This window comes from Periophthalmus magnuspinnatus, chromosome 14 (assembly GCF_009829125.3).
Source record: "Periophthalmus magnuspinnatus isolate fPerMag1 chromosome 14, fPerMag1.2.pri, whole genome shotgun sequence".
Lineage (NCBI taxonomy): Eukaryota > Metazoa > Chordata > Actinopteri > Gobiiformes > Gobiidae > Periophthalmus > Periophthalmus magnuspinnatus.
In genome coordinates, this window is record NC_047139.1 from 20,964,460 (window position 1) to 20,978,465 (window position 14,006).

General features: G+C 39.2%; 1 protein-coding gene across 3 annotated transcripts in view; it reads left to right on the forward strand.

Moving 5' to 3' along the window:
- The window catches only part of LOC117380946 (muscle-specific protein 300 kDa-like), a 32,135-nt gene extending 18,533 nt beyond the window's left edge, over positions 1-13,602 (forward strand). For 2 of the 3 annotated variants that reach the window (XM_055226975.1, XM_055226976.1), the window contains exon 5: positions 1-13,602. This exon is cut by the window's left edge and continues 14,505 nt beyond it. In XM_055226975.1, the coding sequence (XP_055082950.1) occupies positions 1-13,602 (13,602 nt within the window). The other variant, XM_055226977.1, reaches the window with a different exon arrangement.
- The last annotated feature ends 404 nt before the right edge of the window (positions 13,603-14,006 follow it).

Genomic DNA, 14,006 nt, shown 5'->3' on the forward strand with positions numbered 1-14,006 from the left:
AAACTTCCGGAGGTTGCTATCAAACTTGAGTTAAAACAAAAAGAACAAGATCTCAAAGAAGAAGAGTTGACAAAACAAACCCAGGAAATGCAAATGTCTGAAAGCAAATTAAAGACTGAAAGAGAACAACTTGAACCCTTGAAGCGAGATCTCACAGAAAAGAGCGACAAAGCTGAAAATGCTTTGAGCAAAATCGAAAAGGAGAGGGAATTACTCAGTCAAAATAAGAAGGACATTGACCAACAGAAGAAACTACTTCTGGAAGAAAAGCTTAAACTGGAAGAAGGCTGGACTGCGGTGCAAGTCAAGCAGAATCAAATATTGAATTCAGTGAGAATGATGGAAAATTTAACTGCAAGGCTTAAAGAATTAGTAAAAAGAACATGTGAAGATGCAAAAATCAGGACTGAACTCTTGACTCATGACAGCATTCAACTCATAGACCTACAACAAAAACTGAACAGTGAACAGAAGAAATCTATAGAGAAAGTTAAAAATGATCTGACAAATGTAATGACAAGCATTGTAACACATGGGACAATGCAGATGTCTTTAATGGAAGCGTTGTCTACAGAAGAACATAAGGATATCGATGCTCTAAATGATAAAATCAAGAAACAGAAAGTGTACGTGGAATTATTGTTGCTGAAAGTTGAAAATGGTTTGACCGTGTTTGGAGTTGAAAAAGAGAGGCTGGAAAAAACTAAGGCTGATTTACAGATTAAGAAAGAATGCGTTGATCAATTACTTCTTGAGATTAACCAAAACAAACCCACCATTAGCAATTTGGAATTTAGGATGAAGACACAGATACAACAATTTAAGAGTGCAGCTATCAAAACCAAAATCCCACTTGAACAACTTGAAGGACAAAATGTGGATATGCGAAGTGAAAATGAAGTTAACTTGCTGAAAGTGGAAATTCTTAAACACACAGATCTCTTAGAAATAACTCAACATGCAATGAATGAGACAAAAAGTAAGTTGGAGAATAGTATGTCAGAGCTGGAAAACTGCAAACAACACACTAATTGTATTTTGCATGACATCAACACAGAAAAGTACAACATTAAAGACATAGTTGTACAAATTTCCCAAATGCGAGACACACTGATTAAAAAGATTATACTGAAACATGAAGAACTAGAAGCTAAAGATGAAGACATAAAACAGAAATCACTTGAACTGGACCAAATATGGACTACTTTGTCAGCAGAGAAACAGGAAGTACTTGCATTGAGACAAGATCAAGAAACCACAATGGATGCAATTAAAGCAGATAGAGAAGAAGTCATTCAAATGCAGACTGAAGTCAATATGGAGAGTCTGAAATTGGAGGAGGATAAAAAGAGATTGAAAAATGACCTAATTGCACTGGAAACAAAAGAACAGACACTTATGGACAAGATTACATCAATTGAAAACCTGAGAGTAAAATTTGAAGATCTGTATGAGAGGATGTGTGTATATGCCCAAACACAGCAAGAGACAGGAGAGGAGGGGGCTGGCACCAGCGTTGTAAGTGAAATTATTCAGACTGAAGGCGAGGTGGAAAATGTATATGACAGAGAAAGACTGGAAAAACAGATTTCTGAGCTGACAGCAAAAGAGAGCGAGTTCAGGGACGTATTGGGTTCCATGGAAACGGCGAGGGCAAAAGTCCAACAGCAGAATAAAAAGATGGATGAGCTACTGAAAAACAAACTGCGTGATTTAGAGACGAGCAAAGACCGCATTCAAAGGTTATGTTATGATTTGGTGCAAAAGGGGGAAGAGCTAGAGGAAAATAAACACAAAATAGTAGAATATAATCAAGTATTGCTGAAGCAAAGGGAAGATTTGAAATCGGTGTCATTCCAAACTGTCCCAGAACAATATAAGAAACTGGCATTAAAAACATGTGTGGACGCAGAGGCACAAACAGAACATTTCTCAGTCATGTTAGTTGTGAAAGAGGAGACAGAAATCCCACAATACATGGACCAGCCCACCCAAACAGAAGATACACAAATAATGTCAGATGTGTTTACTCAAACTGACATGGGATTTCCAGAAGCAATAGAGGACAAGATGGATGAGAACATTGTGATGTCTGAAGAACTTACAAACCAAATTCAGATTTTCGAAGCTAGTAAATATTTAGTACAAGATGGGAAACGCAACTTGGACAAACTCCAAAAAGAGCTAAGAATTCAGTGTCAAAATCTTACAAAGCTTTTTGAAGATATTAACAAAGAAAAAACTGCCATACAAGATTTAGCTTTTCAAGTTCAGGCTAACCATGAGGAACTCAAGAAAAAATGTGGACAAATAGTAAATCTGCAGGGTAATATTTCTTTAGAAGAATCTCAAAGTGGAGAGGAAAAGGAGCAAGACATTAAAACTGCTACTGAAAGCATTAGACTTGACAGAGAATACATGGCTGAAATGAAAACCATATCTGACATTCAGAAGACAATGCTTTTCAGTGAGAAGAATGAGATAGAGCAAAAGATGTCAGCACTTCTTACAAAAGAGGAAGATATTCAGGAACAACTCAAACTGATCAGTTCATTGTTAGACAAACTGAAAGAGTTCATTGACAGGACAAAGAATAAGATTCAAAAAAAGATAACAGAACTGAAAGAAAACTCAGACCATATTTTTACATTATCCACTTTATTGGAGCAAAGATGTGCTGATATGGATCAAGTTAAAAACAAGATGTCTAGTTTTGCTGAAATGTTGAAGGAAGAAATGAGAGAAATCTTTGAAATAAAAAATGTTCAGAGAGATCAGTTGAGAAGTGTGGTATGTGAAGACCAAAGGGCTGTCGAGTTGGTGGATGAAAAGAAGGTGGCAGTCATAGATAAAACAGTAAAAGATCTGAGTTTTGTGAAGGTCATGGAAAGGATCAAATCTGAGGTGGAATCAACTATAAAGGAACTTAGAAACCATAAAGATGATATCGACACTGTTCTGAAAGACATTCGAAATGAGAAGTCCAAAACTGGAATAGAGAGGAAAAATGTTGCTCAAATTAGGATTAAAATACAGATGGGGAAAGATATAATGGAAAGAAAAATATTGGAGATCAGGCATAATGAAGAAAAACTAACAGCTAAAATGCAAAGTATGGAAATTATTCATAAAAAACTGAAATTGCTCAATGAAAAGATGTATGAGAATGTCACGCATCAAATGAACGTACTGCAAGGGAACAACCAACGAGTGTCAACACTGTGCTCAGATTTGGAACAGAAAATGGCAGAAATCCTCAAAAATAAAGAGAAAATTTTAAGCTACGAACAACTATTGAAAACCAGAGCCCATAAAGTTGAAACAAAGAGCGAAGATGTATCTGGAAAACAGGCTGAACTGTCTGTAAGTGAGTATCTTGATATTCAAATGGAAGGCCCAACAGATATTAAAGAAAAAGAAGAAACAATTTGTCGAGATCAGTTCCAACTTAAGATAATCATGGGCTTATTGCAACAGCAGATTCTTACTTTAAAGGACGAAAAGGACAAAATGCAAATCATTACAGAGGAGCTAAGCATGAAAAACAAAAATATGCACATGTTTCTACGGGATCTACAGACAGAAAAAGATAAAATTAAGAAAATGAAAGGGCAACTTCAGACACTAAATATTAAAATACAAAGTCTGGTGACAAATTTGGATCTGAAACTAGCAGAACTAAGGCATAAGGCTGAGAAAGTGAAACAGGAAGTAACCTTAGCAATTGATACACAGCAAATGCAACAGGATATGGTTGCCATGACTCTAGAATCCCAAGAGCCCAGTCCAGAGAGGAGGCTAGAAGAAAACACAAATATAATGAGACTAAGAGAAGAGGAACTAAAAGAAAATAGAGCAAAATTACAACAGCTAAAAGAAAAACTGTGTAATGATCTACAAATTAAAGCAAAAAGATTAAAACAAGACACAGAAGCAGTGGAAAAAATGATTGATACATTTAAAAACAATCAACAAGTTTTGGTTGGATTTAGTGATTTGCTGAACACACAGATAGAAAAAATTAAGTTTCTATTAGTAAGTGCAATTGGGGCAGATAAAATAAAAAAGCAAGACAAGATGAGAAGGTTTGAGGATGAAGAGAAAGCTAACAACAAACAAGAACTAGGGCGAACTAGGACTAAAGTTGATCTCCAAAAATTTGAAAGACTTAAAGAAGACATCATAAAAAAGTTAAACCAGATCCTTAAGCAGAGGGAAGTCACTGAAATTATTTTGGAGAAGGTCTATGGAAACAAGAAAAACATCCAAGACACGGCTACACAGATTCACTCTCAAAAACGACAACTTGAAATTGCCATTCATGAATTTAAGATGAAGCAAAATGAACTAGTGAGACAACAGCAAGAGGTTAACATGTCCAAAGAGTTGTTGACGGCAGATAGAGAACAAGTAGAAGAGTTGAGAAAACAACTGGAGACTAAAAGACAAGAAGCAGACACAACTATGATAATACTCAATCAGGAGAGACTGCAGCTTATAGAAAACAGACAGACATTACAAGTTGAAAGAGAAGAACTGAACCGTAACAGAGAACAGTTTGACGCTGCTCTGAAGACCATTGATAACGAGAAAAAGCAACTTCTAAAAATGGAGGCCGAAATGGACATGCAGAGACTGGAAGGACAGATGAAAAATGAAGCAACCAGACATGAGGAGAGCCTCAAATACAGTGAACTGATGAAGGCTAAAAGAGAACTGGAGGATCAGAAGGAGGACCTGGAGAGAAAAAGAAAAAAGGTTGAGGCAACAATGTCTATTATTGAGAAAGACAAAGGTCAGATTCAAGAACAAAGCAGAAGATTACAAATGGACAAAGAACAACTGGAAATCCTAATGGAGATTGTGAGCAGGCAATGGAAAGAAGCTGCAGAGTCAAAGGCCCTCATCAGTGAAGAAAAGCAAAAACTTCAACAACAGAACACAAAAATGGAAGAGAAGAGACAGAAACAACAAGAACTGAAAGTCACTACAGAACTACTCATCAGGAAACAGGAAGTCGAACGCCAACAAGACGACTTGAATCAACAACTAAAGCAAAGACAAAATGAACTGGAGACACAATTTAAAGAACTCCAATCTTACAGCCAGCTGTGGCAGGTAGAGAAACAACAATTGGAGAAGCTGAGAAAAGACCTGGATCGAGAGAGGACAGAATCAAAAACTGCTATGAACCTTTACAATATAGAGAAAGAACAAATAAAGGAGAGAGGAAGAAAACTACAAGTTGAAAAGGAAAATTTGGAAACATTAATGGAGGATATGACATGGCAACAAAAAGAAATTACAGAAGCAATGGCCAACATCAGTGAAGAGAAAAAACAGCTTCAGGAAGACAGGATGAAATCAGAAAGTGACAAAGAACAAGTGGAGGCCTTGATGGAAGACGTGAATAACAAAAATCTTGAGATTGAGGCTGCTAAGAGACACATCAACGAAGAGAACGACAAGCTATTGAAAATGTGGTCAGAACTGGACATGAGGAAACAGGAAGTCGAACGCCAACAAGATGACCTGAAACAACAACTAGAGCAAAGACAAAATGAACTGGAGACACGATTTAAAGAACTCCAATCTTACAGCGAACTGTGGCAGGTAGAGAAACAACAATTGGAGGAGCTAAGAAAAGACCTGGATCGAGAGAGGTCAGAAAGTAAGGCTGCTATAAACCTCTACAATGAAGAGAAAGAACAAACTGAGGAAAGAGGAAGAAAACTACAAGTTGAAAAGGAAAACGTTGAAATGATATTGGAGGATGTAACCAGGCAACGAGAAGCAGCTGCAGAAGCAATGTCCGTCATCAATGAAGATAAAGAAAAACTTCAACAACAGAATGCAGAGTTGGAGGAGAAGATACAGGAAATACAGAGAGAAAAGGATTCCTTGAAACAACAAGAACTCAGAGTCACTACAGAACTAGAGTTGAGAAAAAATGAACTGGAGACACAAACTGAAGAGCTGCAATCTTCCAATGAGTTGCTACAGAAAGACAGAAAACAGTTGGAAGAATCAACGAAGGAACTAGACAGACAAAGACAAGAACAGGAAGTAGCCATGAGCCTCATAAATGAAGAGAAACAGCAGCTTGAAGAGGACAGGATGAAATCAGAACGTGACAAAGAACAAGTGGAGGCCTTGATGGAAGACGTGAATAATAAAAATTTTGAGATTGAGGCTGCTAAGAGACACATCGACGAAGAGAAAGACAAGCTATTGAAAATGAGGGCAGAACTAGACATGAGGAAACAGGAAGTCGAACACCAACAAGACAACCTGAAACAAGAACTAGAGCAAAGACAAAATGAACTGGAGACACGATTTAAAGAACTCCAATCTTACAGCCAGCTGTGGAAGGTAGAGAAACAACAATTGGAGGAGCTGAGAAAAGACCTAGATCGAGAGAGGTCAGAAAGTAAGGCTGCTATAAACCTCTACAATGAAGAGAAAGAACAAATAAAGGAGGGAGGAAGAAAACTACAAGTTGAAAAGGAAAATCTGGAAACATTAATGGAGGATGTGACCTGGCAACGAAAAGAAATTACAGAAGCAATGGCCAACATCAGTGAAGAGAAACAACAGCTTCAGGAAGACAGGATGAAATCAGAAAGTGACAAAGAACAAGTGGAGGCCTTGATGGAAGAAGTGAAAAATAAGAATTTAGAGATTGAGGCTGCCAAGAGTAACATCGATGAAGAAAAAGAGCAGCTATTGAAAATGAGGGCAGAACTGGACATGAGGAAACAGGAAGTCGAACGCCAACAAGACAACCTGAAACAACAACTAGAGCTAAGACAAAATGAACAGGAGACACGATTTGAAGAACTCCAATCTTACAGCCAGCTGTGGAAGGTAGAGAAAGAACAATTGGAGGAGCTGAGAAAAGACCTGGATCGAGAGAGGACAGAAAGTAAGGCTGCTATAAACCTCTACAATGAAGAGAAAGAACAAATAAAGGAGAGAGGAAGAAAACTACAAGTTGAAAAGGAAAACGTTGAAATGTTATTGGAGGAGGTAACCAGGCAACGAGAAGCAGCTGCAGAAGCAATGTCCGTCATCAATGAAGATAAAGAAAAACTTCAACAACAGAATGCAGAGTTGGAGGAGAAGATACAGGAAATACAGAGAGAAAAGGATTCCTTGAAACAACAAGAACTCAGAGTCACTACAGAAGTAGAGTTGAGAAAAAATGAACTGGAGACACAAATTGAAGAGCTGCGATCTTCCAATGAGTTGCTACAGAAAGACAGAAAACAGTTGGAAGAAGCAACGAAGGAACTAGACAGACAAAGACAAGAACAGGAAGTAGCCATGAGCCTCATAAATGAAGAGAAACAGCAGCTTGAGGAAGACAGGATGAAATCAGAACGTGACAAAGAACAAGTGGAGGCCTTGATGAAAGACGTGAATAATAAAAATTTTGAGATTGAGGCTGCTAAGAGACACATCGACGAAGAGAAAGACAAGCTATTGAAAATGAGGGCAGAACTGGACATGAGGAAACAGGAAGTCGAACGCCAACAAGACGACCTGAAACAACAACTAGAGCAAAGACAAAATGAACTGGAGACACGATTTAAAGAACTCCAATCTTACAGCCAGCTGTGGAAGGTAGAGAAACAACAATTGGAGGAGCTGAGAAAAGACCTAGATGGAGAGAGGTCAGAAAGTAAGGCTGCTATAAACCTCTACAATGAAGAGAAAGAACAAATAAAGGAGGGAGGAAGAAAACTACAAGTTGAAAAGGAAAATTTGGAAACATTAATGGAGGATGTGACCTGGCAACGAAAAGAAATTACAGAAGCAATGGCCAACATCAGTGAAGAGAAACAACAGCTTCAGGAAGACTGGATGAAATCAGAAAGTGACAAAGAACAAGTGGAGGCCTTGATGGAAGAAGTGAAAAATAAAAGTTTAGAGATTGAGGCTGCCAAGAGTAACATCGATGAAGAAAAAGAGCAGCTATTGAAAATGAGGGCAGAACTGGACATGAGGAAACAGGAAGTCGAACGCCAACAAGACAACCTGAAACAACAACTAGAGCTAAGACAAAATCAACTGGAGACACGATTTGAAGAACTCCAATCTTACAGCCAGCTGTGGAAGGTAGAGAAACAACAATTGGAGGAGCTGAGAAAAGACCTGGATCGAAAGAGGACAGAAAGTAAGGCTGCTATAAACCTCTACAATGAAGAGAAAGAACAAATAAAGGAGAGAGGAAGAAAACTACAAGTTGAAAAGGAAAACGTTGAAATGTTATTGGAGGATGTAACCAGGCAACGAGAAGCAGCTGCAGAAGCAATGTCCGTCATCAATGAAGATAAAGAAAAACTTCAACAACAGAATGCAGAGTTGGAGGAGAAGATACAGGAAATACAGAGAGAAAAGGATTCCTTGAAACAACATGAACTCAGAGTCACTACAGAACTAGAGTTGAGAAAAAATGAACTGGAGACACAAACTGAAGAGCTGCAATCTTCCAATGAGTTGCTACTGAAAGACAGAAAACAGTTGGAAGAATCAACGAAGGAACTAGACAGACAAAGACAAGAACAGGAAGTAGCCATGAGCCTCATAAATGAAGAGAAACAGCAGCTTGAGGAAGACAGGATGAAATCAGAACGTGACAAAGAACAAGTGGAGGCCTTGATGGAAGACGTGAATAATACAAATTTTGAGATTGAGGCTGCTAAGAGACACGTCGACGAAGAGAAAGACAAGCTATTGAAAATGAGGGCAGAACTGGACATGAGGAAACAGGAAGTCGAACGCCAACAAGACGACCTGAAACAACAACTAGAGCAAAGACAAAATGAACTGGAGACACGATTTAAAGATCTCCAATCTTACAGCCAGCTGTGGCAGGTAGAGAAACAACAATTGGAGGAGCTGAGAAAAGACCTGGATCGAGAGAGGTCAGAAAGTAAGGCTGCTATAAACCTCTACAATGAAGAGAAAGAACAAATAAAGGAGGGAGGAAGAAAACTACAAGTTGAAAAGGAAAATTTGGAAACATTAATGGAGGATGTGACCTGGCAACGAAAAGAAATTACAGAAGCAATGGCCAACATCAGTGAAGAGAAACAACAGCTTCAGGAAGACAGGATGAAATCAGAAAGTGACAAAGAACAAGTGGAGGCCTTGATGGAAGAAGTGAAAAATAAGAGTTTAGAGATTGAGGCTGCCAAGAGTAACATCGATGAAGAAAAAGAGCAGCTATTGAAAATGAGGGCAGAACTGGACATGAGGAAACAGGAAGTCGAACGCCAACAAGACAACCTGAAACAACAACTAGAGCTAAGACAAAATGAACAGGAGACACGATTTGAAGAACTCCAATCTTACAGCCAGCTGTGGAAGGTAGAGAAAGAACAATTGGAGGAGCTGAGAAAAGACCTGGATCGAGAGAGGACAGAAAGTAAGGCTGCTATAAACCTCTACAATGAAGAGAAAGAACAAATAAAGGAGAGAGGAAGAAAACTACAAGTTGAAAAGGAAAACGTTGAAATGTTATTGGAGGAGGTAACCAGGCAACGAGAAGCAGCTGCAGAAGCAATGTCCGTCATCAATGAAGATAAAGAAAAACTTCAACAACAGAATGCAGAGTTGGAGGAGAAGATACAGGAAATACAGAGAGAAAAGGATTCCTTGAAACAACAAGAACTCAGAGTCACTACAGAACTAGAGTTGAGAAAAAATGAACTGGAGACACAAACTGAAGAGCTGCAATCTTCCAATGAGTTGCTACTGAAAGACAGAAAACAGTTGGAAGAATCAACGAAGGAACTAGACAGACAAAGACAAGAACAGGAAGTAGCCATGAGCCTCATAAATGAAGAGAAACAGCAGCTTGAGGAAGACAGGATGAAATCAGAACGTGACAAAGAACAAGTGGAGGCCTTGATGGAAGACGTGAATAATACAAATTTTGAGATTGAGGCTGCTAAGAGACACGTCGACGAAGAGAAAGACAAGCTATTGAAAATGAGGGCAGAACTGGACATGAGGAAACAGGAAGTCGAACGCCAACAAGACGACCTGAAACAACAACTAGAGCAAAGACAAAATGAACTGGAGACACGATTTAAAGATCTCCAATCTTACAGCCAGCTGTGGCAGGTAGAGAAACAACAATTGGAGGAGCTGAGAAAAGACCTGGATCGAGAGAGGTCAGAAAGTAAGGCTGCTATAAACCTCTACAATGAAGAGAAAGAACAAATAAAGGAGGGAGGAAGAAAACTACAAGTTGAAAAGGAAAATCTGGAAACATTAATGGAGGATGTGACCTGGCAACGAAAAGAAATTACAGAAGCAATGGCCAACATCAGTGAAGAGAAACAACAGCTTCAGGAAGACAGGATGAAATCAGAAAGTGACAAAGAACAAGTGGAGGCCTTGATGGAAGAAGTGAAAAATAAGAGTTTAGAGATTGAGGCTGCCAAGAGTAACATCGATGAAGAAAAAGAGCAGCTATTGAAAATGAGGGCAGAACTGGACATGAGGAAACAGGAAGTCGAACGCCAACAAGACAACCTGAAACAACAACTAGAGCTAAGACAAAATGAACAGGAGACACGATTTGAAGAACTCCAATCTTACAGCCAGCTGTGGAAGGTAGAGAAAGAACAATTGGAGGAGCTGAGAAAAGACCTGGATCGAGAGAGGACAGAAAGTAAGGCTGCTATAAACCTCTACAATGAAGAGAAAGAACAAATAAAGGAGAGAGGAAGAAAACTACAAGTTGAAAAGGAAAACGTTGAAATGTTATTGGAGGAGGTAACCAGGCAACGAGAAGCAGCTGCAGAAGCAATGTCCGTCATCAATGAAGATAAAGAAAAACTTCAACAACAGAATGCAGAGTTGGAGGAGAAGATACAGGAAATACAGAGAGAAAAGGATTCCTTGAAACAACAAGAACTCAGAGTCACTACAGAAGTAGAGTTGAGAAAAAATGAACTGGAGACACAAATTGAAGAGCTGCGATCTTCCAATGAGTTGCTACAGAAAGACAGAAAACAGTTGGAAGAAGCAACGAAGGAACTAGACAGACAAAGACAAGAACAGGAAGTAGCCATGAGCCTCATAAATGAAGAGAAACAGCAGCTTGAGGAAGACAGGATGAAATCAGAACGTGACAAAGAACAAGTGGAGGCCTTGATGAAAGACGTGAATAATAAAAATTTTGAGATTGAGGCTGCTAAGAGACACATCGACGAAGAGAAAGACAAGCTATTGAAAATGAGGGCAGAACTGGACATGAGGAAACAGGAAGTCGAACGCCAACAAGACGACCTGAAACAACAACTAGAGCAAAGACAAAATGAACTGGAGACACGATTTAAAGAACTCCAATCTTACAGCCAGCTGTGGAAGGTAGAGAAACAACAATTGGAGGAGCTGAGAAAAGACCTAGATGGAGAGAGGTCAGAAAGTAAGGCTGCTATAAACCTCTACAATGAAGAGAAAGAACAAATAAAGGAGGGAGGAAGAAAACTACAAGTTGAAAAGGAAAATTTGGAAACATTAATGGAGGATGTGACCTGGCAACGAAAAGAAATTACAGAAGCAATGGCCAACATCAGTGAAGAGAAACAACAGCTTCAGGAAGACAGGATGAAATCAGAAAGTGACAAAGAACAAGTGGAGGCCTTGATGGAAGAAGTGAAAAATAAAAGTTTAGAGATTGAGGCTGCCAAGAGTAACATCGATGAAGAAAAAGAGCAGCTATTGAAAATGAGGGCAGAACTGGACATGAGGAAACAGGAAGTCGAACGCCAACAAGACGACCTGAAACAACAACTAGAGCAAAGACAAAATGAACTGGAGACACGATTTAAAGATCTCCAATCTTACAGCCAGCTGTGGCAGGTAGAGAAACAACAATTGGAGGAGCTGAGAAAAGACCTGGATCGAGAGAGGTCAGAAAGTAAGGCTGCTATAAACCTCTACAATGAAGAGAAGGAACAAATAAAGGAGGGAGGAAGAAAACTACAAGTTGAAAAGGAAAATCTGGAAACATTAATGGAGGATGTGACCTGGCAACGAAAAGAAATTACAGAAGCAATGGCCAACATCAGTGAAGAGAAACAACAGCTTCAGGAAGACAGGATGAAATCAGAAAGTGACAAAGAACAAGTGGAGGCCTTGATGGAAGAAGTGAAAAATAAGAGTTTAGAGATTGAGGCTGCCAAGAGTAACATCGATGAAGAAAAAGAGCAGCTATTGAAAATGAGGGCAGAACTGGACATGAGGAAACAGGAAGTCGAACGCCAACAAGACAACCTGAAACAACAACTAGAGCTAAGACAAAATGAACAGGAGACACGATTTGAAGAACTCCAATCTTACAGCCAGCTGTGGAAGGTAGAGAAAGAACAATTGGAGGAGCTGAGAAAAGACCTGGATCGAGAGAGGACAGAAAGTAAGGCTGCTATAAACCTCTACAATGAAGAGAAAGAACAAATAAAGGAGAGAGGAAGAAAACTACAAGTTGAAAAGGAAAACGTTGAAATGTTATTGGAGGAGGTAACCAGGCAACGAGAAGCAGCTGCAGAAGCAATGTCCGTCATCAATGAAGATAAAGAAAAACTTCAACAACAGAATGCAGAGTTGGAGGAGAAGATACAGGAAATACAGAGAGAAAAGGATTCCTTGAAACAACAAGAACTCAGAGTCACTACAGAAGTAGAGTTGAGAAAAAATGAACTGGAGACACAAATTGAAGAGCTGCGATCTTCCAATGAGTTGCTACAGAAAGACAGAAAACAGATGGAAGAAGCAACGAAGGAACTAGACAGACAAAGACAAGAACAGGAAGTAGCCATGAGCCTCATAAATGAAGAGAAACAGCAGCTTGAGGAAGACAGGATGAAATCAGAACGTGACAAAGAACAAGTGGAGGCCTTGATGGAAGACGTGAATAATACAAATTTTGAGATTGAGGCTGCTAAGAGACACGTCGACGAAGAGAAAGACAAGCTATTGAAAATGAGGGCAGAACTGGACATGAGGAAACAGGAAGTCGAACGCCAACAAGACGACCTGAAACAACAACTAGAGCAAAGACAAAATGAACTGGAGACACGATTTAAAGATCTCCAATCTTACAGCCAGCTGTGGCAGGTAGAGAAACAACAATTGGAGGAGCTGAGAAAAGACCTGGATCGAGAGAGGTCAGAAAGTAAGGCTGCTATAAACCTCTACAATGAAGAGAAAGAACAAATAAAGGAGGGAGGAAGAAAACTACAAGTTGAAAAGGAAAATCTGGAAACATTAATGGAGGATGTGACCTGGCAACGAAAAGAAATTACAGAAGCAATGGCCAACATCAGTGAAGAGAAACAACAGCTTCAGGAAGACAGGATGAAATCAGAAAGTGACAAAGAACAAGTGGAGGCCTTGATGGAAGAAGTGAAAAATAAGAGTTTAGAGATTGAGGCTGCCAAGAGTAACATCGATGAAGAAAAAGAGCAGCTATTGAAAATGAGGGCAGAACTGGACATGAGGAAACAGGAAGTCGAACGCCAACAAGACAACCTGAAACAACAACTAGAGCTAAGACAAAATCAACATGGAGACACGATTTGAAGAACTCCAATCTTACAGCCAGCTGTGGAAGGTAGAGAAAGAACAATTGGAGGAGCTGAGAAAAGACCTGGATCGAGAGAGGACAGAAAGTAAGGCTGCTATAAACCTCTACAATGAAGAGAAAGAACAAATAAAGGAGAGAGGAAGAAAACTACAAGTTGAAAAGGAAAACGTTGAAATGTTATTGGAGGATGTAACCAGGCAACGAGAAGCAGCTGCAGAAGCAATGTCCGTCATCAATGAAGATAAAGAAAAACTTCAACAACAGAATGCAGAGTTGGAGGAGAAGATACAGGAAATACAGAGAGAAAAGGATTCCTTGAAACAACAATGAACTCAGAGTCACTACAGAACTAGAGTTGAGAAAAAATGAACTGGAGACACAAACTGAAGAGCTGCAATCT